Source organism: Glandiceps talaboti, chromosome 19 (genome assembly GCF_964340395.1).
Source record: "Glandiceps talaboti chromosome 19, keGlaTala1.1, whole genome shotgun sequence".
Taxonomy (NCBI): domain Eukaryota; kingdom Metazoa; phylum Hemichordata; class Enteropneusta; family Spengelidae; genus Glandiceps; species Glandiceps talaboti.
In genome coordinates this window covers 21,290,659-21,316,220 of record NC_135567.1, presented here as the reverse complement: position 1 = coordinate 21,316,220, position 25,562 = coordinate 21,290,659, and the positions used below count along the sequence as shown (strand labels likewise).

The following is a 25,562-nucleotide window of genomic DNA, read 5'->3' as shown; positions in this document are numbered from 1 at the left end:
AAGCTGGATGATAAAGAATTACAAATAAATTGTATTATTGTGTTTTAATATCTCTAATCGGTCACCCATGTATCTATTAGGAGCAGACCTATGAGATTCTGTTATGTGTACTTACATGTAGTTCAGACCTATGAAATTCTGTTATGTGTACTTACATTGTACATGTAGTTCAGACCTATGAAATTCTGTTATGTGTACTTACATGTAGTTCAGACGTATGAAATTCTGTTATGTGTACTTACATGTAGTTCAGACCTATGAGATTCTGTTATGTGTACTTACATTGTACATGTAGTTCAGAACTATGAAATTCTGTTATGTGTACTTACATTGTACATGTAGTTCAGACCTATGAAATTCTGTTATGTGTACTTACATTGTACATGTAGTTCAGACGTATGAAATTCTGTTATGTGTACTTACATGTAGTTCAGACGTATGAAATTCTGTTATGTGTACTTACATGTAGTTCAGACCTATGAAATTCTGTTATGTGTACTTACATGTACATGTAGTTCAGACCTATGAAATTCTGTTATGTGTACTTACATGTAGTTCAGACCTATGAAATTCTGTTATGTGTACTTACATGTAGTTCAGACGTATGAAATTCTGTTATGTGTACTTACATGTAGTTCAGACCTATGAAATTCTGTTATGTGTACTTACATTGTACATGTAGTTCAGAACTATGAAATTCTGTTGTGTTTACTTACATTGTACATGTAGTTCAGACCTATGAAATTCTGTTATGTGTACTTACATGTAGTTCAGAACTATGAAATTCTGTTATGTGTACTTACATGTAGTTCAGAACTATGAAATTCTGTTATGTGTACTTACATGTAGTTCAGAACTATGAAATTCTGTTATGTGTACTTACATTGTACATGTAGTTCAGACCTATGAAATTCTGTTATGTGTACTTACATTGTACATGTAGTTCAGACCTATGAAATTCTGTTATGTGTACTTACATTGTACATGTAGTTCAGACCTATGAAATTCTGTTATGTGTACTTACATGTAGTTCAGACGTATGAAATTCTGTTATGTGTACTTACATGTAGTTTAGACCTATGAAATTCTGTTATGTGTACTTACATTGTACATGTAGTTCAGACCTATGAAATTCTGTTATGTGTACTTACATGTAGTTTAGACCTATGAAATTCTGTTATGTGTACTTACATTGTACATGTAGTTCAGAACTATGAAATTCTGTTATGTGTACTTACATGTAGTTCAGACCTATGAAATTCTGTTATGTGTACTTACATTGTACATGTAGTTCAGACCTATGAAATTCTGTTATGTGTACTTACATTGTACATGTAGTTCAGACCTATGAAATTCTGTTATGTGTACTTACATGTAGTTCAGACGTATGAAATTCTGTTATGTGTACTTACATGTAGTTTAGACCTATGAAATTCTGTTATGTGTACTTACATTGTACATGTAGTTCAGACCTATGAAATTCTGTTATGTGTACTTACATGTAGTTTAGACCTATGAAATTCTGTTATGTGTACTTACATTGTACATGTAGTTCAGAACTATGAAATTCTGTTATGTGTACTTACATGTAGTTTAGACCTATGAAATTCTGTTATGTGTACTTACATTGTACATGTAGTTCAGAACTATGAAATTCTGTTATGTGTACTTACATGTAGTTTAGACCTATGAAATTCTGTTATGTGTACTTACATGTAGTTGTTCAGAACTATGAAATTCTGTTATGTGTACTTACATTGTACATGTAGTTCAGAACTATGAAATTCTGTTATGTGTACTTACATTGTACATGTAGTTCAGACCTATGAAATTCTGTTGTGTTTACTTTAGTTCTGAACTCAAAATCTAATTTTACCAAGTGTATTTAGCCATGTATCTATTAGTATTAGGTGCAAAACATTGAGATTCTGTTATGTGTACTTAGTTCCAAACTATGAGATTCTGTTAATGTGTACTTAATATTTCTGAACTCAAAATCTAATTTTACCAAGTGTATGGTGCAGAACTATATTATTGTATTATGTGTACTTAGTTCTGAACTCAAAATCTAATTTTATTTACCAAGTGTATTTAGCTAAATCACCTAGCCACCTTCAGCTGCTATTTTTAACATTTTCATTTTAATGACATAGAAATGTCCAAAAACTGCTGGAGAAAGATTCTAGGCATTTAGTACATAGAACCATGGAAGTAAATCACCGACTTTCCATGATAGACTTATTGTATCTCTATCCATACAGGACATAGAACCATGGAAATATAATCACCGACTTTCCATGATAGAATTATTGTATCTGAGTCTCTATCCATACAGGGCATATAGTTTTATGCAATTATGATAAATACAATTTAATATAATAAAAAGTTAAACTTAAATATGAAATTGTAGAAATAGAAATTTCAGAATATAATGTATAATTTCACATAAACCAAATAAATTTGTAGAGAACTAGAAGTTACTGAAAGATAATTCCAAAGTACACCTCATGTAATTTTCCTCTTTTGATTTCATTTTCAGGTAATCTTTACATTTTGCACAAGTTGTGTGGTGAAGACTGATTTGACAGATTTCATGACGTTGGAAGAGTATCAACGACTGATTTTATCATCACACATTTCCTTTTTTGTATTTTAAATTATGTAATTGCCATCGCTGTTTTGGCTGAAGACCGCTTTGCAACCATGTTTTATTAATACTATGTGATTCATACAGTTGTACATCTCAAATTTTTCAGTTTTCGGAATATTTCAGTCGTTGCATGACACATGTAGACTTTTCACTCTGTTAGTAGTTACAATTTCAAGACAAGTAACAAGGAAATTGACTACCACATGACACCTGAGAGCAGTTATTGTGTATTAAGAAAATTGACCACCATGCGACAATTGAAAGGAGTTAATGTGTAACACTTTCCTGTATTTCTGTGGTGAGGAGTTCCAGATTATTTCAGATGCTACACGTCACCAGTGAATTTTTCAACATTGTGATTGACAATCAATTTAAATGCCCTCCTATTTCTGTCTTGGAGAGTTACAGATTGTTGCAGTCCTTACGTGTCACTAGCGAGTGTGATCAACAATCATTATAAACACTCTCATCTTCCAGTTTGACGTTTCCAGAATAATTGTATGAACTCATGGCTACCATGGCATCATGGAATACTCGTCAATTTAATATGAACGCATCGATGTCACAGCAACATGCTGACATCACAGAAGACAAATACCTTGAGTTACGACGTCCGCGGAAAATCACATTCTACCGCAACGGTGATAAGTACTACCCAGGCAAAAAACTACACATAACGCCTCACCGATACGTAAGTTACAGTGATTTGTTAAGTGACCTGACAAAATCCATATCTTTGCCGTATGGTGTTCGACGACTGTATACGCCAGAAACCGGTACTCAAGTCAACGACATCGAAGACTTAGAGGATGGGAAAGCATATGTGTGTGCATCATTTGAGAGGTTTCGAAGAATGAGATATGGAAGACATCAACGTCCAAGCTGGCATCATGCAACAGGTCAGTACATTTCAGTGTATTTAGATATACTATTCCCAAATAGTATTCTTCCTTCAGCCAAGAAAAATATGTGACCTAAGGAGCCAAGAAAATTATAAGTGACCTAAGGAGCCTTGTAACTACGAGTCAGTAGACTACCACAAGTGACAAACTATTAGATCACAAGTATTTTATGTCAGTAGACAACCACAAGTGACAAACTATTAGATCACAAGTATTTTATGTCAGTAGACAACCACAAGTGACAAACTATTAAGTCACAAGTATTTTATGTCAGTAGACAACCACAAGTGACAAACTATTAGATCACAAGTATTTTATGTCAGTAGACAATCACAAGTGACAAACTATTAGATCACAAGTATTTTATGTCAGTAGACAACCACAAGTGACAAACTATTAGATCACAAGTATTTTATGTCAGTAGACAACCACAAGTGACAAACTATTAGATCACAAGTATTTTATGTCAGTAGACAACCACAAGTGACAAACTATTAGATCACAAGTATTTTATGTCAGTAGACAACCACAAGTGACAAACTATTAGATCACAAGTATTTTATGTCAGTAGACAACCACAAGTGACAAACTATTAGATCACAAGTATTTTATGTCAGTAGACAACCACAAGTGACAAACTATTAGATCACAAGTATTTTATGTCAGTAGACAACCACAAGTGACAAACTATTAGATCACAAGTATTTTATGTCAGTAGACAACCACAAGTGACAAACTATTAGATCACAAGTATTTTATGTCAGTAGACAACCACAAGTGACAAACTATTAGATCACAAGTATTTTATGTCAGTAGACAACCACAAGTGACAAACTATTAGGTCACAAGTATTTTATGGCAGTAGACAACCACAAGTGACAAACTATTAGATCACAAGTATTTTATGTCAGTAGACAACCACAAGTGACAAACTATTAAGTCACAAGTATTTTATGTCAGTAGACAACCACAAGTGACAAACTATTAGATCACAAGTATTTTATGTCAGTAGACAACCACAAGTGACAAACTATTAGATCACAAGTATTTTATGTCAGTAGACAACCACAAGTGACAAACTATTAGATCACAAGTATTTTATGTCAGTAGACAACCACAAGTGACAAACTATTAGATCACAAGTATTTTATGTCAGTAGACAACCACAAGTGACAAACTATTAGATCACAAGTATTTTATGTCAGTAGACAACCACAAGTGACAAACTATTAGGTCACAAGTATTTTATGTCAGTAGACAACCACAAGTGACAAACTATTAGATCACAAGTATTTTATGTCAGTAGACAACCACAAGTGACAAACTATTAGATCACAAGTATTTTATGTCAGTAGACAACCACAAGTGACAAACTATTAGGTCACAAGTATTTTATGTCAGTAGACAACCACAAGTGACAAACTATTAAGTCACAAGTATTTTATGTCAGTAGACAACCACAAGTGACAAACTATTAGATCACAAGTATTTTATGTCAGTAGACAACCACAAGTGACAAACTATTAAGTCACAAGTATTTTATGTCAGTAGACAACCACAAGTGACAAACTATTAAGTCACAAGTATTTTATGTCAGTAGACAACCACAAGTGACAAACTATTAGATCACAAGTATTTTATGTCAGTAGACAACCACAAGTGACAAACTATTAGGTCACAAGTATTTTATGTCAGTAGACAACCACAAGTGACAAACTATTAGATCACAAGTATTTTATGTCAGTAGACAACCACAAGTGACAAACTATTAGATCACAAGTATTTTATGTCAGTAGACAACCACAAGTGACAAACTATTAGATCACAAGTATTTTATGTCAGTAGACAACCACAAGTGACAAACTATTAGGTCACAAGTATTTTATGTCAGTAGACAACCACAAGTGACAAACTATTAGATCACAAGTATTTTATGGCAGTAGACAACCACAAGTGACAAACTATTAGATCACAAGTATTTTATGTCAGTAGACAACCACAAGTGACAAACTATTAGATCACAAGTATTTTATGTCAGTAGACAACCACAAGTGACAAACTATTAGATCACAAGTATTTTATGTCAGTAGACAACCACAAGTGACAAACTATTAGATCACAAGTATTTTATGTCAGTAGACAACCACAAGTGACAAACTATTAGATCACAAGTATTTTATGTCAGTAGACAACCACAAGTGACAAACTATTAGATCACAAGTATTTTATGGCAGTAGACAACCACAAGTGACAAACTATTAGGTCACAAGTATTTTATGTCAGTAGACAACCACAAGTGACAAACTATTAGATCACAAGTATTTTATGTCAGTAGACAACCACAAGTGACAAACTATTAGATCACAAGTATTTTATGGCAGTAGACAACCACAAGTGACAAACTATTAGATCACAAGTATTTTATGTCAGTAGACAACCACAAGTGACAAACTATTAGATCACAAGTATTTTATGTCAGTAGACAACCACAAGTGACAAACTATTAGATCACAAGTATTTTATGTCAGTAGACAATCACAAGTGACAAACTATTAGATCACAAGTATTTTATGTCAGTAGACAACCACAAGTGACAAACTATTAGATCACAAGTATTTTATGTCAGTAGACAACCACAAGTGACAAACTATTAGATCACAAGTATTTTATGTCAGTAGACAACCACAAGTGACAAACTATTAGATCACAAGTATTTTATGTCAGTAGACAACCACAAGTGACAAACTATTAGATCACAAGTATTTTATGTCAGTAGACAACCACAAGTGACAAACTATTAGATCACAAGTATTTTATGTCAGTAGACAACCACAAGTGACAAACTATTAGATCACAAGTATTTTATGTCAGTAGACAACCACAAGTGACAAACTATTAGGTCACAAGTATTTTATGTCAGTAGACAACCACAAGTGACAAACTATTAGATCACAAGTATTTTATGGCTGTAGACAACCACAAGTGACAAACTATTAGATCACAAGTATTTTATGTCAGTAGACAACCACAAGTGACAAACTATTAGATCACAAGTATTTTATGTCAGTAGACAACCACAAGTGACAAACTATTAGATCACAAGTATTTTATGTCAGTAGACAACCACAAGTGACAAACTATTAGATCACAAGTATTTTATGTCAGTAGACAACCACAAGTGACAAACTATTAGATCACAAGTATTTTATGGCAGTAGACAACCACAAGTGACAAACAATTAGATCACAAGTATTTTATGTCAGTAGACAACCACAAGTGACAAACTATTAGATCACAAGTATTTTATGTCAGTAGACAACCACAAGTGACAAACAATTAGATCACAAGTATTTTATGTCAGTAGACAACCACAAGTGACAAACTATTAGATCACAAGTATTTTATGTCAGTAGACAACCACAAGTGACAAACTATTAGATCACAAGTATTTTATGGCTGTAGACAACCACAAGTGACAAACTATTAGATCACAAGTATTTTATGTCAGTAGACAACCACAAGTGACAAACTATTAGATCACAAGTATTTTATGTCAGTAGACAACCACAAGTGACAAACTATTAGATCACAAGTATTTTATGTCAGTAGACAACCACAAGTGACAAACTATTAGATCACAAGTATTTTATGTCAGTAGACAACCACAAGTGACAAACTATTAGATCACAAGTATTTTATGGCAGTAGACAACCACAAGTGACAAACAATTAGATCACAAGTATTTTATGTCAGTAGACAACCACAAGTGACAAACTATTAGATCACAAGTATTTTATGTCAGTAGACAACCACAAGTGACAAACAATTAGATCACAAGTATTTTATGTCAGTAGACAACCACAAGTGACAAACTATTAGATCACAAGTATTTTATGTCAGTAGACAACCACAAGTGACAAACTATTAGATCACAAGTATTTTATGTCAGTAGACAACCACAAGTGACAAACTATTAGATCACAAGTATTTTATGTCAGTAGACAACCACAAGTGACAAACTATTAGATCACAAGTATTTTATGTCAGTAGACAACCACAAGTGACAAACTATTAGATCACAAGTATTTTATGGCTGTAGACAACCACAAGTGACAAACTATTAGGTCACAAGTATTTTATGGCAGTAGACAACCACAAGTGACAAACTATTAGATCACAAGTATTTTATGTCAGTAGACAACCACAAGTGACAAACTATTAAGTCACAAGTATTTTATGTCAGTAGACAACCACAAGTGACAAACTATTAGATCACAAGTATTTTATGTCAGTAGACAACCACAAGTGACAAACTATTAGATCACAAGTATTTTATGTCAGTAGACAACCACAAGTGACAAACTATTAGGTCACAAGTATTTTATGTCAGTAGACAACCACAAGTGACAAACTATTAAGTCACAAGTATTTTATGTCAGTAGACAACCACAAGTGACAAACTATTAGATCACAAGTATTTTATGTCAGTAGACAACCACAAGTGACAAACTATTAGATCACAAGTATTTTATGTCAGTAGACAACCACAAGTGACAAACTATTAGATCACAAGTATTTTATGTCAGTAGACAACCACAAGTGACAAACTATTAGATCACAAGTATTTTATGTCAGTAGACAACCACAAGTGACAAACTATTAGATCACAAGTATTTTATGTCAGTAGACAACCACAAGTGACAAACTATTAGATCACAAGTATTTTATGTCAGTAGACAACCACAAGTGACAAACTATTAGATCACAAGTATTTTATGTCAGTAGACAACCACAAGTGACAAACTATTAGATCACAAGTATTTTATGTCAGTAGACAACCACAAGTGACAAACTATTAGATCACAAGTATTTTATGTCAGTAGACAACCACAAGTGACAAACTATTAGATCACAAGTATTTTATGTCAGTAGACAACCACAAGTGACAAACTATTAGATCACAAGTATTTTATGTCAGTAGACAACCACAAGTGACAAACTATTAGATCACAAGTATTTTATGTCAGTAGACAACCACAAGTGACAAACTATTAGGTCACAAGTATTTTATGTCAGTAGACAACCACAAGTGACAAACTATTAGATCACAAGTATTTTATGTCAGTAGACAACCACAAGTGACAAACTATTAGATCACAAGTATTTTATGTCAGTAGACAACCACAAGTGACAAACTATTAGGTCACAAGTATTTTATGTCAGTAGACAACCACAAGTGACAAACTATTAAGTCACAAGTATTTTATGTCAGTAGACAACCACAAGTGACAAACTATTAGATCACAAGTATTTTATGTCAGTAGACAACCACAAGTGACAAACTATTAGATCACAAGTATTTTATGTCAGTAGACAACCACAAGTGACAAACTATTAGATCACAAGTATTTTATGTCAGTAGACAACCACAAGTGACAAACTATTAGATCACAAGTATTTTATGTCAGTAGACAACCACAAGTGACAAACTATTAGATCACAAGTATTTTATGTCAGTAGACAACCACAAGTGACAAAGTATTAGATCACAAGTATTTTATGTCAGTAGACAACCACAAGTGACAAACTATTAGATCACAAGTATTTTATGTCAGTAGACAACCACAAGTGACAAACTATTAGATCACAAGTATTTTATGTCAGTAGACAACCACAAGTGACAAAGTATTAGATCACAAGTATTTTATGTCAGTAGACAACCACAAGTGACAAACTATTAGATCACAAGTATTTTATGTCAGTAGACAACCACAAGTGACAAACTATTAGATCACAAGTATTTTATGTCAGTAGACAACCACAAGTGACAAACTATTAGGTCACAAGTATTTTATGTCAGTAGACAACCACAAGTGACAAACTATTAGATCACAAGTATTTTATGTCAGTAGACAACCACAAGTGACAAACTATTAGATCACAAGTATTTTATGTCAGTAGACAACCACAAGTGACAAACTATTAGATCACAAGTATTTTATGTCAGTAGACAACCACAAGTGACAAACTATTAGATCACAAGTATTTTATGTCAGTAGACAACCACAAGTGACAAACTATTAGATCACAAGTATTTTATGTCAGTAGACAACCACAAGTGACAAAGTATTAGATCACAAGTATTTTATGTCAGTAGACAACCACAAGTGACAAACTATTAGATCACAAGTATTTTATGTCAGTAGACAACCACAAGTGACAAACTATTAGATCACAAGTATTTTATGGCTGAATAAAGAAAAATGTTGGGGAATGATATAATTATTATTATACCTCCTGTAGTATAATTTATGAAAAATGATGGAAATTTGACTCGTGTTTCAAACACCACAGACCCAGTGAAATAAGACTCAGATTGTCATGATGTACATGTAGAACAATTAGGCCATAATTTCTGTTAGGGGACAATAACTTAGATTATGCATGGTACTATTGCAATATGTCTAGCAACATACATTTTGTACATATTCAATTCAGTAAGTTGGCTTTCTACACATATAAATGTTATTCTCTGGATTGTTATATGTACATTTGTACATACATGTATGTATCTACAAACTTGATGGTTGTGACAGTTCAAATCATCAAGACTATGTGTAAATGAGTCGACAAAGGAATTTATAAGTAGATCGCTAAAAGAACTTTTAACATTGATACATTTTTCATGTCTCAAAGTTAAAATTTCCACTTAAATGTACAATTTTACATGAGTCATTGCAAAAATTAAAATGGTCCAGGGCAAAAAATCAGTTGTCTTTGGATATAGGACAACTTGGTTTTCGTGTACTGGTGTATTATTGGTACACTGTCCTGTACTGGTGTATTATTGGTACACTGTCCTGTACTGGTGTATTATTGGTACACTGTCCTGTACTGGTGTATTATTGGTACACTGTCCTGTACGTGATCATATATAATATTATTGGTATTGCTGACTTTTTGAATTTCTCAAATGTCAAAGTAATCAATTGGCTATTGTATTTAATAATAGCATAAAAATGAAACTTTAAAATTAGAAATCAGGTCATAAAATGCAAGTGAGAATTGATTGAGTAAGTGTGCCAATCTACACAGACCATCAGGACACTCAAGTAATTTATAATAACATCTACACAGACCATCAGGACACTCAAATAATTTATAATAACATCTAACTCAATTACATGTATGTAAAGTATTGTGCTATATTCCCCAGGTTGTGTTGGGTAGATCAAGACAAACGTGAATCACTGTGACAGTGAGTGTTCAATGTACATCATTATTGTAAATAGTACTATTGAGATCAGAATAACGTGATAGGCACCAAAGGTTGTCATAAAGTAGTTGAGAGAGTGAATACTGTCCCAAAAGACATAAATATTGATTGCCAAATGTTCCTTGTAAAAGCCTTTTAATAATTGATAATGAGCGTGAACAGGACCATCCCAACTGGAATTGAAGTCCTGTACGGTTTTAATATTCATTACGTAATTAGCTAAAACAATAAATTGTAAATTTTTGTCTACTGTAAGAAGTATATTCTGCCCAAATGAACACTGTTGTTATAACACTTACATAAAATTTTCCTTCTGCTTGCACAGCAACTATTTTCCTTCCTATAGTACTAGTAATATTTCCAAATATTATCTCCAAAGAAATATATATTGCAAAATTTGCAGTTGAGTCAATCACCAAAAACCTGAAACATCATGTATGGACTGACCACTGATGAAATATATAATTCAATGAGCTACTGGCCATTTGATTTGAGGTTGCAGTGAGTGTAGACATTGAGAGGTCATGAACTGTAGTGGCAGGTACATTTTCTGTCCACCTGCAACCTGGTATCTTTCCTTGATACAGTAAGCAAAGTGCATATCAAATGACAGCTGTCAAGTCTAGCAAGCCTCTTCTTACTATTGATTGCCTCAGTGTTATAATTTTCCAGGCTTGACTGGACTCTAGTATGCTAAGTAATAGTAGTGATTAGAAACAAATGGTTGCTAAATATGACTTTCAGACATGTATAACCACAGGTGTCTACAGAAGGAACTCAGACCAGCTTTGAATATCTTCCTGCTCATTGTTTCAAAGTGTCATTCTCCTCAGATGTGTTCACTTACATGTATTTCCAAGGGCAGGTGTGATAGTTAGTATTTATATTATGCACTTAGTAACACATCCAAGAATGTTTTGCAGTGGACAACAGTTTTTTTGTGCCAACTCTTTTAGATGACTGCCCCTTCCACCATGAGGAGCTGGTCCCTGAGTGAAGTAATGAATAAGACCTGCTTTCCAAGTCATGGGTGACAAACACATGACAGTTAGTGTACAGCTTTCATAGATAGGTAGTAGAAATACACCAAGATAATATTGTTCAATGTAAAGAAAATTGATTGATAAATTTTGACAATAATGCAAACATTCACCCTCATAGACAAATACAAAATATGCAAAGGATGTACATGTAAACACACACATGCACGCACACACATGCACGCACACACACACACACACACACACACACACACACACACACACACACAGACTGATTAAAAAGAGAAAAAAATGTCCTTGAGACATGGTATTAAAGAATTCTAAGAAGATTATCAAAATGGTTTAATCATAACCCTACACATACCTAGCTATCTCATCATATGTACTGATTCAATTGTATAAGAATATAAAAAAACAACTAAAATACAAAAATAGAACCTCTACCCCTAGCTCCACTCCTCCCCCACCCCAGCTTCCAGATAATATAGTATACACATTGTTTATTGCAGTTTATCAGCCAGAGCGACAGTGAACCTCATGCACTTATTTTTTTTTTTAATCCACTCTAGCCTTGAATCCATGTTGTCATGATGTACAAAAGAAATAAAATGTATTATAGTACAGTGTACTCAAGTTGTCATCTCCTTCAGATGGAATTTGAAAGACTGATGGAATTTTAATTTCAATCTTTGAATTCTTGAAAGATTTCCTGAATTCAGCATTGTGTGTAATCAAATAAAGCTTACATCCAGACAGTCTACATTGTTACACAATAGATATCTGGTATATCGTCACTACTTGGTATCAACACAAGTAGTCTTTCTTGTCCAGGAATTTCACACTGAATTGTGTGTGACATATTGATTGTGTAAAGTAACGTGACAAAAAAAACATATTGATTCTTGCTCACTGTCTGATGCTTCAATGATTGTGTGTTAGTTTAGGGATCATGTGAAAAAATCTTTAATCAATGCCATTTACACACAGACGTGTCTGCTAATATAGTCAACTGCGTCAGAACATTGCCATGGTAACAAATTTGTTGTAAGGCAAGTAATTAGCAATGGAAGATTTAGAAAGTGACTCAGACCTTGGTAAAAACATTGAAAAAATAATTTAATGTGATTTACAAACAGACATGCATACATAGCTGCTTTTTGAGCCTACTGTGTCAAAAACATCGCCATGGAAACAAATTTGATGTAACTAACAGGTTATTTAAATAAATACCTGAAGGATCAGTTATTTGACAAGTGTCTTGAAACCACAATAAAAACACATTGTTGAAACCACACCATGAGATTTATCATGCTGAGTCAGCAGAAAAATATACTGTACCGTAGACCCTGGACTTAGTAAAAACACTGAAATGTCTGTAGTCCAGATAATAAAAATCTGAAATGTCTGTAGTCCAGATAATAAAAATCTGAAATGTCTGTAGTCCAGATAATAAAACACTGAAATGTCTGTAGTCCAGATAATAAAAATCTGAAATGTCTGTAGTTCAGATAGTAAAAACACTGAAATGTCTGTAGTCCAGATAATAAAAATCTGAAATGTCTGTAGTCCAGATAATAAAAATCTGAAATGTCTGTAGTCCAGATAATAAAAATCTGAAATGTCTGTAGTCCAGATAATAAAAATTTGAAATGTCTGTAGTCCAGATAATAAAAATTTGAAATGTCTGTAGTCCAGATAATAAAAATCTGAAATGTCTGTAGCTGAGAGACTTGTGGTGGTGTTATTACATGTATCTTATGAAAATGTATCAAGTCATGTCAAGTTGCTAAATTGTATACAACTATATGTAAAGATATATACAAATGTTGACAAATATGGAAGTCATTGTCAAAGCAACAAGTCAGACTATGACATGAAGATGAAAGATAAATACATTGATATGCAAATATGTGCACATATTGACAAACATTGAAGTTATTAGAGTACATGTAGTTGTCATAGCAATGAGTCAGTAGACTGTTATATGTAGATGAATGCTTTGGATTAGCACCTAGATTACAATGGAAATTTAAATAACAATCATACCTTTTGTCTTTTGCATTTGTGAAGATAGACTTGGGTGTTTTTACAATACATTCTAAAAGAAATGTTGGTGTACTTTAAGATTTCAAGTAATCCTTGAATTAGTGGTGATGAAAAGAATAAATGTACTGGGGTGAGACAATACATGTCAATTGTTGATTGCATAGTTGTGTAGTCCATGTTCACTTACTCAACACTATGTATTTGAGCAAACTTTTATGTTCCAAGGCGTCTACTAGTCTGTGAGATAAGGCATGCCATGCCTGATATGTGCTGCATGACAGGATTTATCTTACATTTACAGTCTTGGCATCCATTTATCATGGTTCTACCTAGGCTAGGCAAACATTACAAAGTTTCAGAACTACTCAGGGAGAGTTTGTTCTAGTCAGTTGCAATAACATTAGATATATGATATACCATAGATATAGACAGTGTAGTTGTACAGGCCATGTTTACAAGGCACTGGGGTACTACCCTATTGTACTTAGAACAGAACCTGGAGGCAGTACAAAGTTTCAAGGTTACTCAGGGACAGGTTATGACAGTCTTGGCTGTCTGTTCAGTTGGCTTTGATCATGGGTTAAGAGATCTTTAGATTCAAAACAAATGGATAGACTCTAGATTTACATGTTGTAGACTCTAGACTTACATGTTGTAGACTCTAGACTAAGATTTTGATAACAATACAGGCTTTTATTTTTATTTTTATTTTTATTTTACATGACTGACTCAATGGAAGTGCAAGTTTTCACAACTAAGTCATATAATGTAGTCATTTTCAGATAGTACTTTAGTTTAAGGTTCAGCAAACATTCTGATGAAAAATTTAGCAGTGAAACTTGCTTGATGTTTTTCACGTGCCTTGAGGGTATGACAGATTCTTACTTGCTTCAGTTAATCCAATTCTGAAATATAATGTCTGCGAGAATGAGTTAAAATTGATGTGCTGAAAACTAAACAAAATCAATGCTATGTATAGTAATATTCTGCCCCAATTGAAAGCAGTTTAATTGAGTTCTGCTGAATTCAACTTCTGAAATGTAATCTTTGAAAGAACAGGTTAAAATTAATGTTATAGAAGCAAAACCAGTCCTAATATGTGCATGTAGGGTTTTATCTGCATTGATACACAAATAAAAGTGAATTTGTTAAATAAACACAGTCAGTTGGAAATGATGTCCATACAGAATGTGAACAGTGTGTGTAAGTGACTTTTTACAGTAATTCATTAATATTTAAATAAATTCAGTTTCACCTCTATAAATGCAGAGAGAATGGATAAATTGTTGTGTTCTTCAGAAAATGAACAGTCATTACGGGTGTGTCAAATATCGTATGAACAGTCATTACGATTGCCATCAAATATCGTGAGTGTGCGTGAGTGGATTTCTGCATCAATTCACCAAAGTTAAATTGCATTAGTCACACTTTACATAAAACCTAGCTACAAAGTAAAGTAAGAAGGTTTGAATTGACTAAGCGTATTAAATACTTTCTTTTGAAAACGATAAATCCTCTCTAGGTATAAACTGTTGTCTGTTAGTTGTCAGTTGACGCTTGGCATTGGATGCTAAGCAACGTATAAAAATACTGAGAGCTTTTCACACTACAAATGGAAAATGGTAGGCTGCTGTCAAACCAAATCTTAAAATTCATAATTAGAGAAAGAATGTAGAGAAGTTTTGATTGACTGCAGATGAAATATGACTGTTAAAACCTATTATCTGTTAGCTACTGTCTCTTGATGCTTGGTATTGGATGACAAGTAACATATAAAAAACATTAAGAACTTTTTCACCACAAATGGAAAATGGTAAGCTGTTGAAACCCAATTTGTTATGACTTACTGACTGGGAGAGTAAATCTGGAGAAGTTTCCATGAAGATGAAATGTTGTCTGTTGGTTTGATTACATTGGTTGATGTGTGGCTATCAGCAGTACAAAAGGACAGAGTTATGTCAGTAGAAAACACAGGGCTGTATGTCCTTTATTCTTGGTGATTCACTGACTTTGGATTGAATCTGGAGAAGGAATTTCCATGGAAGCTGAAATGATAGAAACTGTCTGATTGTTACTTGACTGGTAACATTACACACTATATAGTAACATTACACACTATATAGTAACATTACACACTACAAAGTAACATTACACACTATAAAGTAACATTACACACTACAAAGTAACATTACACACTATAAAGTAACATTACACACTATAAAGTACTCAACATACACAAGTACTAAGACACTAAGAGTATCTGTGCTACAATGATGGCTGTGTTTACAATTAAACCTGGACAGTGTACATGTAAGACTGTATGAACCCCATTCTTCCCAACTCAATGTCTAGGGAATGAATCCGGAGAAGAACTTTCCACCAAAGATCAAAACTTGGAAAGGTTGGTAATTCAAAATGTTTGTCAAGAATTTGTGATTAGACAGTTGTAAAGTGTAAAGATTTAAATTTGGTAAGAGAGGAGTATCGGTACATTGTGGTTGAACAGTTGTGATGCAGATAGAAATTGGTGTAACTATCATGGATTGTAAGTAAATGTACTATCTTTAAATAGTAAAGTATTTATGTCTATTTGACAGTAAAAAATGGCATTTTAATATTTTATGATTTACTAAACCTGACAAGAGAAGTGGTGTTCTGATAAAATATACAAATATTGGAAAAGTTAATGATAAAAAGTATTAATTGTCATATTATAGCAATGACAAAGTACATTGTAACTAAGATTTGAATCTGGTACCGATACAGTGGTAAGAATTAAAGGCACTAATCCGGTAAAAAAACGGTTATGTTTCTGGTTTCTAAGTTCTAACAAGCATACCAGGTACATGTATATCTAATGCCAGTCCAGTGTTAAGAAGGCCAGGGTTTCATTTCCAGTTTATCACATTAGTATTATCTTCTCAGTGGACACTTTACATACAAAATTATTCTTTTTCTGACCAAATTTTTCTATGGCTTTTTCAGATTTCATTATTACAAATGTTGCTACAAGTTGTCTATCAGTATCAATATGTCATTGTCAATGTATCAATATGTCATTGTCAATGTATCAATATGTCATTGTCAATGTATCAATATGTCATTGTCAATGTATCAATATGTCATTGTCAATGTATCAATATGTCATTGTCAATGTATCAATATGTCATTGTCAATGTGTTGTATGATAGACTTCAATCTATAAAGGCTGCAATGGATTGTATGCTCCCCAGAGAATTGAAGTAAAGGGCTGTTGTGCCACTATAGATCTGTGCCAGGGGTAATCATTGTAAAGTGCTTTGAGCACAGAGTTGAGAAGCACTATGTAAAAACTGACATTATTATATAGTTGTATATGATGACTTTGTAGAGGTAAAAAGACAATATACATGTATACACCACAAAGTATCTTTGCAGTGTAAAATTTATATTTACAGTCCACCTGTACAACTGAAAACGTGGTTTCATCATAACAATTGGCAAGTGTAAAATTTATATTTACAGTCCACCTGTACAACTGAAATTGTGGTTTCATCATAACAATTGGCAAGTGTAGAATTTACTGAAAGAGAAGCTGACCAAACCAGGCTAGTGTTTAAAAGTAATCCTCTTTCTATCAGGAAGGTACTAGAGATTGTTTGTACACCCAAAAAATGACTACCGGTACAATAGCAGGAATAGCAGGATTAACTGATGGGGAGCTGAGCAGGCAGTCACCCCCCCCCCCCCCCCACACACACACACATATTCAGTCCCAATAGATTTAGCCAGTAAATCAGAACAGCTGAAAAGTTAGTTACTTGCATCTGATGTCATTCAGAGTGATCCCATCAGAATTGGACTATCCAATCTTACTGTTTATAAAACATTAAAAGGTTCAAATCGCTATGATTATAAATCTAAAATGAGATTAGGTGATAAGGCTAGTATCTTAGCAACAGCGCAAAATCCGGCAAAATCAGCAACTTAACCTAATAGCGACCTCTGACCCTAGCATTAACCTCTGACACCGGTATTGACCCCAATTGCAAGACTACCCAGTCTATGCATGTTACTAGGCACTAACACATGCTTTGTATCATGGTAAGCATCATTTCAAGTGTTGCAGTTGTTTTGTAGACAATGAATGTCTGTCAACACCATAGAACAGTGTCCATTTATTATATCTGATACTAATCAGCTGTATGCTAGGGAGTCTTAGCCTATTCCTAACCATTAGTAATGCTAGTAATATGTATAGTTACTCCCTAGCATGATTTACAGTGTTAAACTGTTTATTGTACACATTCAGTCTGTATCTGGATTTTCATAGATTTTCATAGATATTAGATTTTGTTTCTGTAATTAAATGATTTTGTAGTGTGACATTCTGAAATCGTTTTTATTTGAAACCCAAGTATCTGTACGTACCTGCACGCCCAGGGGGTGGTACCAGTGGTCAGCTCTGGTAGGGATGTGTAGCCAGTGCTGGAAACCCCAGGCCCCATTTTAGACCCACTTTGAACAAAAATCCATACCCATTTTAGACCATTACAGGTTTCTAAAAGATGAAAGTTTTATATTTTCCTAAGGAGGCAACATTTTTGGGCAATTAATGTGAATTATGATTATGTAAAGTACATGTACAATGGAACACATTTTAGACCAAGGAAAATAAAAAATAATGCAAAGTGGACCCCATTTTAGACTCTTCAGCTCACACCCCAAAGGGCAGCACATATACATGTACATATACTCTAATAAGGGGAGCCCCCCCCCCCCCCAGTATTGTATGGAGCCAGTGAATGGTAAACCCCTATGGGTTGTACATACCAAATTACAGTGTACAGAAATAGCTGTCTATATAATACATGTACTGTACATTGTGTATGTTGTACTTTTTACAATAAACATATGTTACAGTGTAGAGTTAAATTACAGTGTAGGGAAATCCATAAAGATAAAAGGTTTTGAGGCAATATTCATTGATAGTCCAAACTCAGTCACGCATACAGTACATTACTAACAGCAATTTCACTTTCAAAAACCATAAATTAACCGGTACTGTATTTTGCCCCAAGGTGTATTTGTATTGTATGGTCACCTCATTAACAAACAACAGTGTTGAATTGTTACGATTCTAATGTGAGTCTCATACCAGGTCCCGGACACTGTTCTGCTTCATATGTATTACCATGGCAACATGAACATAAACAGTCACCTGACACCATCATTGAATATTAATCATGTATGTTGTAATGTAATAATAATATCAACTTATTAACAATTGAAAAAATAATTTGTATATGTTTATAATGATTTTATTATATGTTCGTTTGGATTTACATACAATTGTGTATTCATCACATCTATACATGTACCGCAAATGGTGTGGATGGGGGGGGGGGGTAGGGGGGGGGGTAGGAAGTGCTCCATCTTGCCTCCAGCCAAAAACAGCCAAAGTACAACTACTTAGTGACGTTAGTGAACAAAAATAGAAGACTGATTGAGAATAATTTCCTGACTATGCTAATAAAATATACAGCATACTTGTACAGTGTACATGTGTTACTGTAGTGCTAACACTAGGCTGGCACTAACACCTCACGTGCACCAGTATGCGTTAGCAACTGGAAGTGTTGATATCTGTACCAGTCGTATGTTAACACCAGACTAGCTCAGTGCTAACACCAGGCTGGCACTAACACCTCACCAGTATGTGTTAACACCAGACTAGCTCAGTGCTAACACTAGGCTGGCACTAACACCTCACCAGTATGTGTTAGCAACTGGAAGGGTTAATGCTTGCATCAGGGCGATGTTAACACCAGAGTACATGTAGCTCATTTTCAACATTAGGCTGCCACTATTAACATCTCACTTCTGGTCCAAAATATGTTAGCAATTGGAAGGTATTATAGTTAACACCAGGCTAGCTTTATTGTATATATTATATTATAGTGATATAAGTCTGACAGTGTCACTGCACTATCAATCAGAAAGAGGTACTTGAGCTGAACTGTCTGAATGAAAATAGAATTTTATATACCATAGTTTTCAAGTAGAGTTTTATGCATGGACTATATTGTCTACAATATCAACTAGCATCTTGTAAAAAACAGACACTGACATCAATATTAGTTAATTACCAGGTAGATATCAATTGTTTTGTTTCCTTTAAAATGATGTATTATTAATCTGTTAATTACCCAGTTATTGAGTTATTTTAGAACTTAATAATTGTTTATTCATATTTGTCATGGCAACACATTAATGTCGTGGCAACACTATATCGGTTATCATACAGTACAGGTAAAACAATCGGTCTTGACAAAATTTGATGAGACATTCAGGAATGAAGCTAATAATAATATGAACACTACATGTAGCTGCTGGTCAAATGTGAAAAATGGGCAGTAATACATTGTATATGTGAACGAGACCCATGAATCTGCCATTGATAGAAATATACAAATCCCAAGAAAGTAGACAGTTGTTTTTGCTGGCCATTGCCCCCTATCTAAATCAATGACAGTGAATAACAAGTGTCTTCATAAGGTCACAGTACTTTTGTCTGTGTATAAAAGTGGTTGGAGTTTAGTACAAATAGCTGTGAGCGTTATGTACTGGTTGGTGGATGGGCAGCTACCAAGTAACAAGAAAACAAAGTACAGAGAGAGACACATGTATCTACATCTCTTTCCCTATCTCTATCATGTACATAGAGCCCAACATGTACCCCACCCACACACCATCTCCCTACACACACACACACACACACACACACACACAAACACACACACACACACACACACACATATGTATACACACATACATGTACACACACACACACATATGTATACACACATACATGTACACACACACACATATATGTATACACACATACATTTACACACACACACACACACACACACACACACACACACACACACATCCATGCATTCTCACTACTCAGAAATGAAATGTAGTTATATCTGTGTTTGCAAGTGTTGACTACAATTTACCTAATGAAGACAAATAAGTAATAGCTGTGATTGTGTGAAATGGAGTGAAATTGTCAACAAGTTAGATAACATCATGTAATTAATAAACAAACACTTACCACTCTCCTTCATTTCACACTATGGTTCCTATTTACATCTCAATAGTTAAGTACAATGTATTCCTACGGGTCAGAATTTACTACCATAGAAAACTTTCTACAGTAGTCTGTGACAATTGGAAGATTAAATGATTCAAGAACTTTGTTATATAATCTTGGCACAGTAGGTGTCACCTTTAAGTTGAATTTAAAAAAAAGAGAGTAAAAACTCAAACCCAGACTTCTGAAAAACTCCAACTGCATCATGTGTACCAATTTATGTTAATGATAACTGGGGACTGTGTCTTCATTGTTTCTGTTGTGTCATTGCCAAACCCAACATGTCTCTGTATGTTGGCTGTTGACTATGTTTCTTTTTATCATAAAGTGGTCATAGCACAGTAGCTGAATTCATCATAGTCACTTTTAAATCATTGCCAAACCCAACTTATCTCTGTATGTTGGCTGTTGACTGTGTTTCTTTTTATTATAAAGTGGTCATAGCACAGTGGCTGAAATCATCATAGTCACTTGCAAGTCATTGCCAAACCTAACTTATCTCTGTATGTTGGCTGTTGACTGTGTTTCTTTTTATTATAAAGTGGTCATAGCACAGTATATTAATGCATACAATTAAAGGCCAAGGTGTCAGTCCCAGGTTCTCATATTACTGGTACAATGTATATTAATGCATACAATTAAAGGCCAAGGTGTCAGTCCCGGGTTCTCATACTACCATTATCAAAGAAAAGATTGTTTAAAAAATGTGATATAACAATCAGTAGTATTCATAGAAATTTATCTTTTTTAAATGTCAATTTCCACTTGCCAAATTTTTGAAAAACTTATAGATGTACATGTAGTTATATTTATATATATATAAAAAAATAATTTGTTGTTATTATTAATTGTTGTTGTTGTTGTTGTTGTTGTTGTTGTTTACCATACTGTATTCACTGACAATACATTTGTGTAATAAAGTTATTTTATCATGATCTTATTAGTTCTACTACATATGTACTCACTGGCATGGGGTCACAGTGTTTGAAATTGGGTTTACTAGTGAGTCCCCCTCCACCCTCCACCCTCCACACTGACTCATCTCATGTAGGATCTAGAGAATTTGAAGAAGTAGTCGTACATGTCATTGGCACCTGTTCATGATAGTAGGTTTGAATGGTAATCTTGTGTCATGACATTTGTACAGTGTACCATAGTAAAGGTGTATAATTTACTGAAGGTGTTCATTGCTTTGGAGTGAAATGGCATTGTGTTGTTGTCATTTAACTAAATCTAAACCAAATATTGTATAGCATTTCATGTCTGTCTCTGTTTATAGAGGATTACAGTTATCACTAGTACATTGGACTTCCCATCACATGTACAGTGTATGTATAGATAGTGTCCATGACAACAATACACAATGGTTGCTATGATACTAGTACAAAGGCCAGACTGTCCTTAATTAAAAGGCAGAGTTTGTATCTAGACTACCAAATTAGCAGTAGTCCAGGACACATAGACTACTAAACATTGTATCTAGACTACCAAATTAGCAGTAGTCCAGGACACATAGACTACTAAACATTGTATCTAGACTACCAAATTACATGTAGCAGTAGTCCAGGACACATAGACTATTAAACATTGTATCTAGACTACCAAATTAGCAGTAGTCCAGGACACATAGACTACTAAACATTGTATCTAGACTACCAAATTAGCAGTAGTCCAGGACACATAGACTACTAAACATTGTATTTAGAATACCAAATTACCTTTAGCAGTAGTCCAGGACACACAGACTACTAAACATTGTATCTAGACTACCAAATTACATGTAGCAGTAGTCCAGGACACATAGACTACTAAACATTGTATCTAGACTACTAAATTACCAGTAGTCCAGGACACATAGACTACTAAACATTGTATTTAGACTACCAAATTAGCAGTAGTCCAGGACACATAGACTACTAAACATTGTATCTTAACTACCAAATTACATGTAGCAGTAGTCCAAGACACATGGACTAATAAACATTGTATCTAGACTACCAAATTAGCAGTAGTCCAGGACACATAGACTACTAAACATCATATCTAGACTACCAAATTAGCAGTAGTCCAGGACACATAGACTATTAAACATTGCATCTAGACTACCAAATTAGCAGTAGTCCAGGACACATAGACTATGGTACTATTGTATGTAGACTACCCAATCTGTATAGTCATAGTCTGTTAGATCAATGGAAATCAATAGAAAATTGTACCTGAAACAGGTAACTTGATGAATTTGACTACCAAATACAGTAGTTAAAATTGACTCCTTAAGTTACTTAATTTTCGTAGCAAACTCCCACTGAGTGTTATCGACATGTCTATAGTCAACACAAAACATTGATCTAACAGACTACAACCATACAGATTGGGTAGTCCACATACAATGTTTAGTACCATAGTCTATGTGTCCTGGACTATGTTGACAGGGGAATTCAGACTAACACACTCACACACACTTATGTACCAGTAGTAAATTTAAAGAAAATAGAAAAAAAAATGACTTGGTCCAGAACAGCAAATTTGGTTGTACATGTACTTAGAATGAATAGTTGGTGAATTGCAAAGCTCTTCATGTGTTAAGATATTTATCTTTTGACTTTTGTCCAGAACAACCAATTTGGTTAGCACTTAGAAGAGCAAAATAGCAAAGCTGAAATGTACATGTACATAGTACTTCTGCCAATACTATCGAGAATCTACAGACATGTACAGATATAGGTACCCTACCCTCTCCCCTCCCTCTTTCCAGAATCTACAGATATGTACAGATATAGGTACCCTACCCTCTCCCCTCCCTCTTTCCAGAATCTACAGATATGTACAGATATAGGTACCCTACCCTTTCCCTTCCCTCTTTCCAGAATCTACAGACATGTACAGATATAGGTACCCTACCCTCTCCCCTCTCTCTTTCCAGAATCTACAGATATGTGCAGATATAGGTATCCTACCCTCTCCCCTCCCTCTTTCCAGAATCTACAGACATGTACAGATATAGGTACCCTACCCTCTCCCCTCCCTCTTTCCAGAATCTACAGATATGTGCAGATATAGGTACCCTACCCTCTCCCTTCCCTCTTTTCAGAATCTACAGATATGTACAGATATAGGTACCCTACCCTCTCCCCTCCCTCTTTCTAGAATCTACAGATATAGGTACCCTACCCTTTCCCCTCCCTGTTTTCAGAATCTACAGACACGTACAGATAAAGCTACCCTACCCTTTCCCTCACCCTTACTTCAAGCCAAATTGCCAGCTGTTTTTTTTTCTAGTATTACAAGTCAAAAATGAAATCTCTGACTGAGCTGTGAGTAAAATTTATTGAATTATCATTCCTAATTCATATAATGCATACTTAGAAATTGTAAGCAATGCATAGTAATGGAACTAGGGAGTTTCTTTCTTATTTTCATGCAACCAGGGAGCTCCATCTCATTTTTTATTGGCTTACCCGCAAGTTATGTCCCTAAGTTGACATTGGTGATTCTATTTCTTATTTATTGTGAAACTAGGGAGCTCATTTCTTATTTGTGGTATAACTAAGGAGTCTCTAGTTTGTTATTGACCTGCATGCCCTCATGTTAATGTCCCAAACTTGATATTGGAGGTGGGAGCCCTTTTCTTATTTGTGGTGTAACTAAGGAGGCTCTTTCTCATTTGTAATTGGCCTGCCCTGTAAAGAAGTGTTACACAATGACAATGTACACAATGTCCCAAAACTTGACAATTACATGTTTACATTATAGACTTTATTGGTACTTTGCACTGTACACTCCCTTTCACACACAAGAGTTACACAACACTCATGAAAAGAACAAACCAGGGCAACTAAAGGCATGTGCTAAAAATGTTTAATAACTTTTAATGAAAATCATTGGATTGCAGAGAAATGTCATCTGTTCAACCAGTCTTAGATACAGAAGAAAACAAACATATGCAATGACTCATCACATCAAGAGTTTCAAGTTCCCTGCAATTTTTCACAGCAGAAATTGTTGGGAATTAGTAACCTTTGCAATTTTTGATGATAACATTTTGGATAAATTCAGTGGAAATAATTATTTTGAACCCTGTCATTTTAAAGTAAAAGTTGTCGTTCTACTTGTAAATATGTACTTATTAATAATAATTATTCAATATTTGAGAGAGAGAGAGAGAGAGAGAGAGAGAGAGAGAGAGAGAGAGAGAGAGAGAGAGAGAGAGAGAGAGAGAGAGAGAGAGAGAGAGAGAGAGAGAGAGAGAGAGAGAGAGACAGACAGACAGACAGACAGACAGACAGACAGACAGACAGACAGACAGACAGACAGACAGACAGACAGACAGACAGACAGACAGACAGACAGACAGACAGACAGACTCAGGGAGAGAGAGAACCATTCTTCCATTACATGCTATAATTGACATAAAGATTGACTGTGTAGTTCTGTTCAGTACAAACATACATAATTAAAAAAATACTTTATAATAGTTACATCTATATAAAGACTACCTTAGAGAAATAGACTTTGAAATTAAATTACTTTTACATCTTGAAATCTT

At 34.3% G+C, this 25,562-nt stretch overlaps 1 protein-coding gene across 3 annotated transcripts in view; it reads left to right on the top strand.

Moving 5' to 3' along the window:
- LOC144449879 (serine/threonine-protein kinase DCLK3-like) overlaps positions 1-25,562 on the top strand; it is a 60,102-nt gene that overhangs the window by 1,784 nt on the left and 32,756 nt on the right. Inside the window, exon 2 of one of the 3 annotated variants that reach the window (XM_078140425.1) lies at positions 2,540-3,549. In XM_078140425.1, coding sequence (XP_077996551.1) covers positions 3,159-3,549 — 391 coding nt within the window. In that variant the 5' untranslated portion in view covers positions 2,540-3,158. The remainder of the gene's footprint in view (positions 1-2,539; positions 3,550-25,562) is intronic. The other 2 variants (XM_078140427.1, XM_078140426.1) reach the window with 2 other exon arrangements.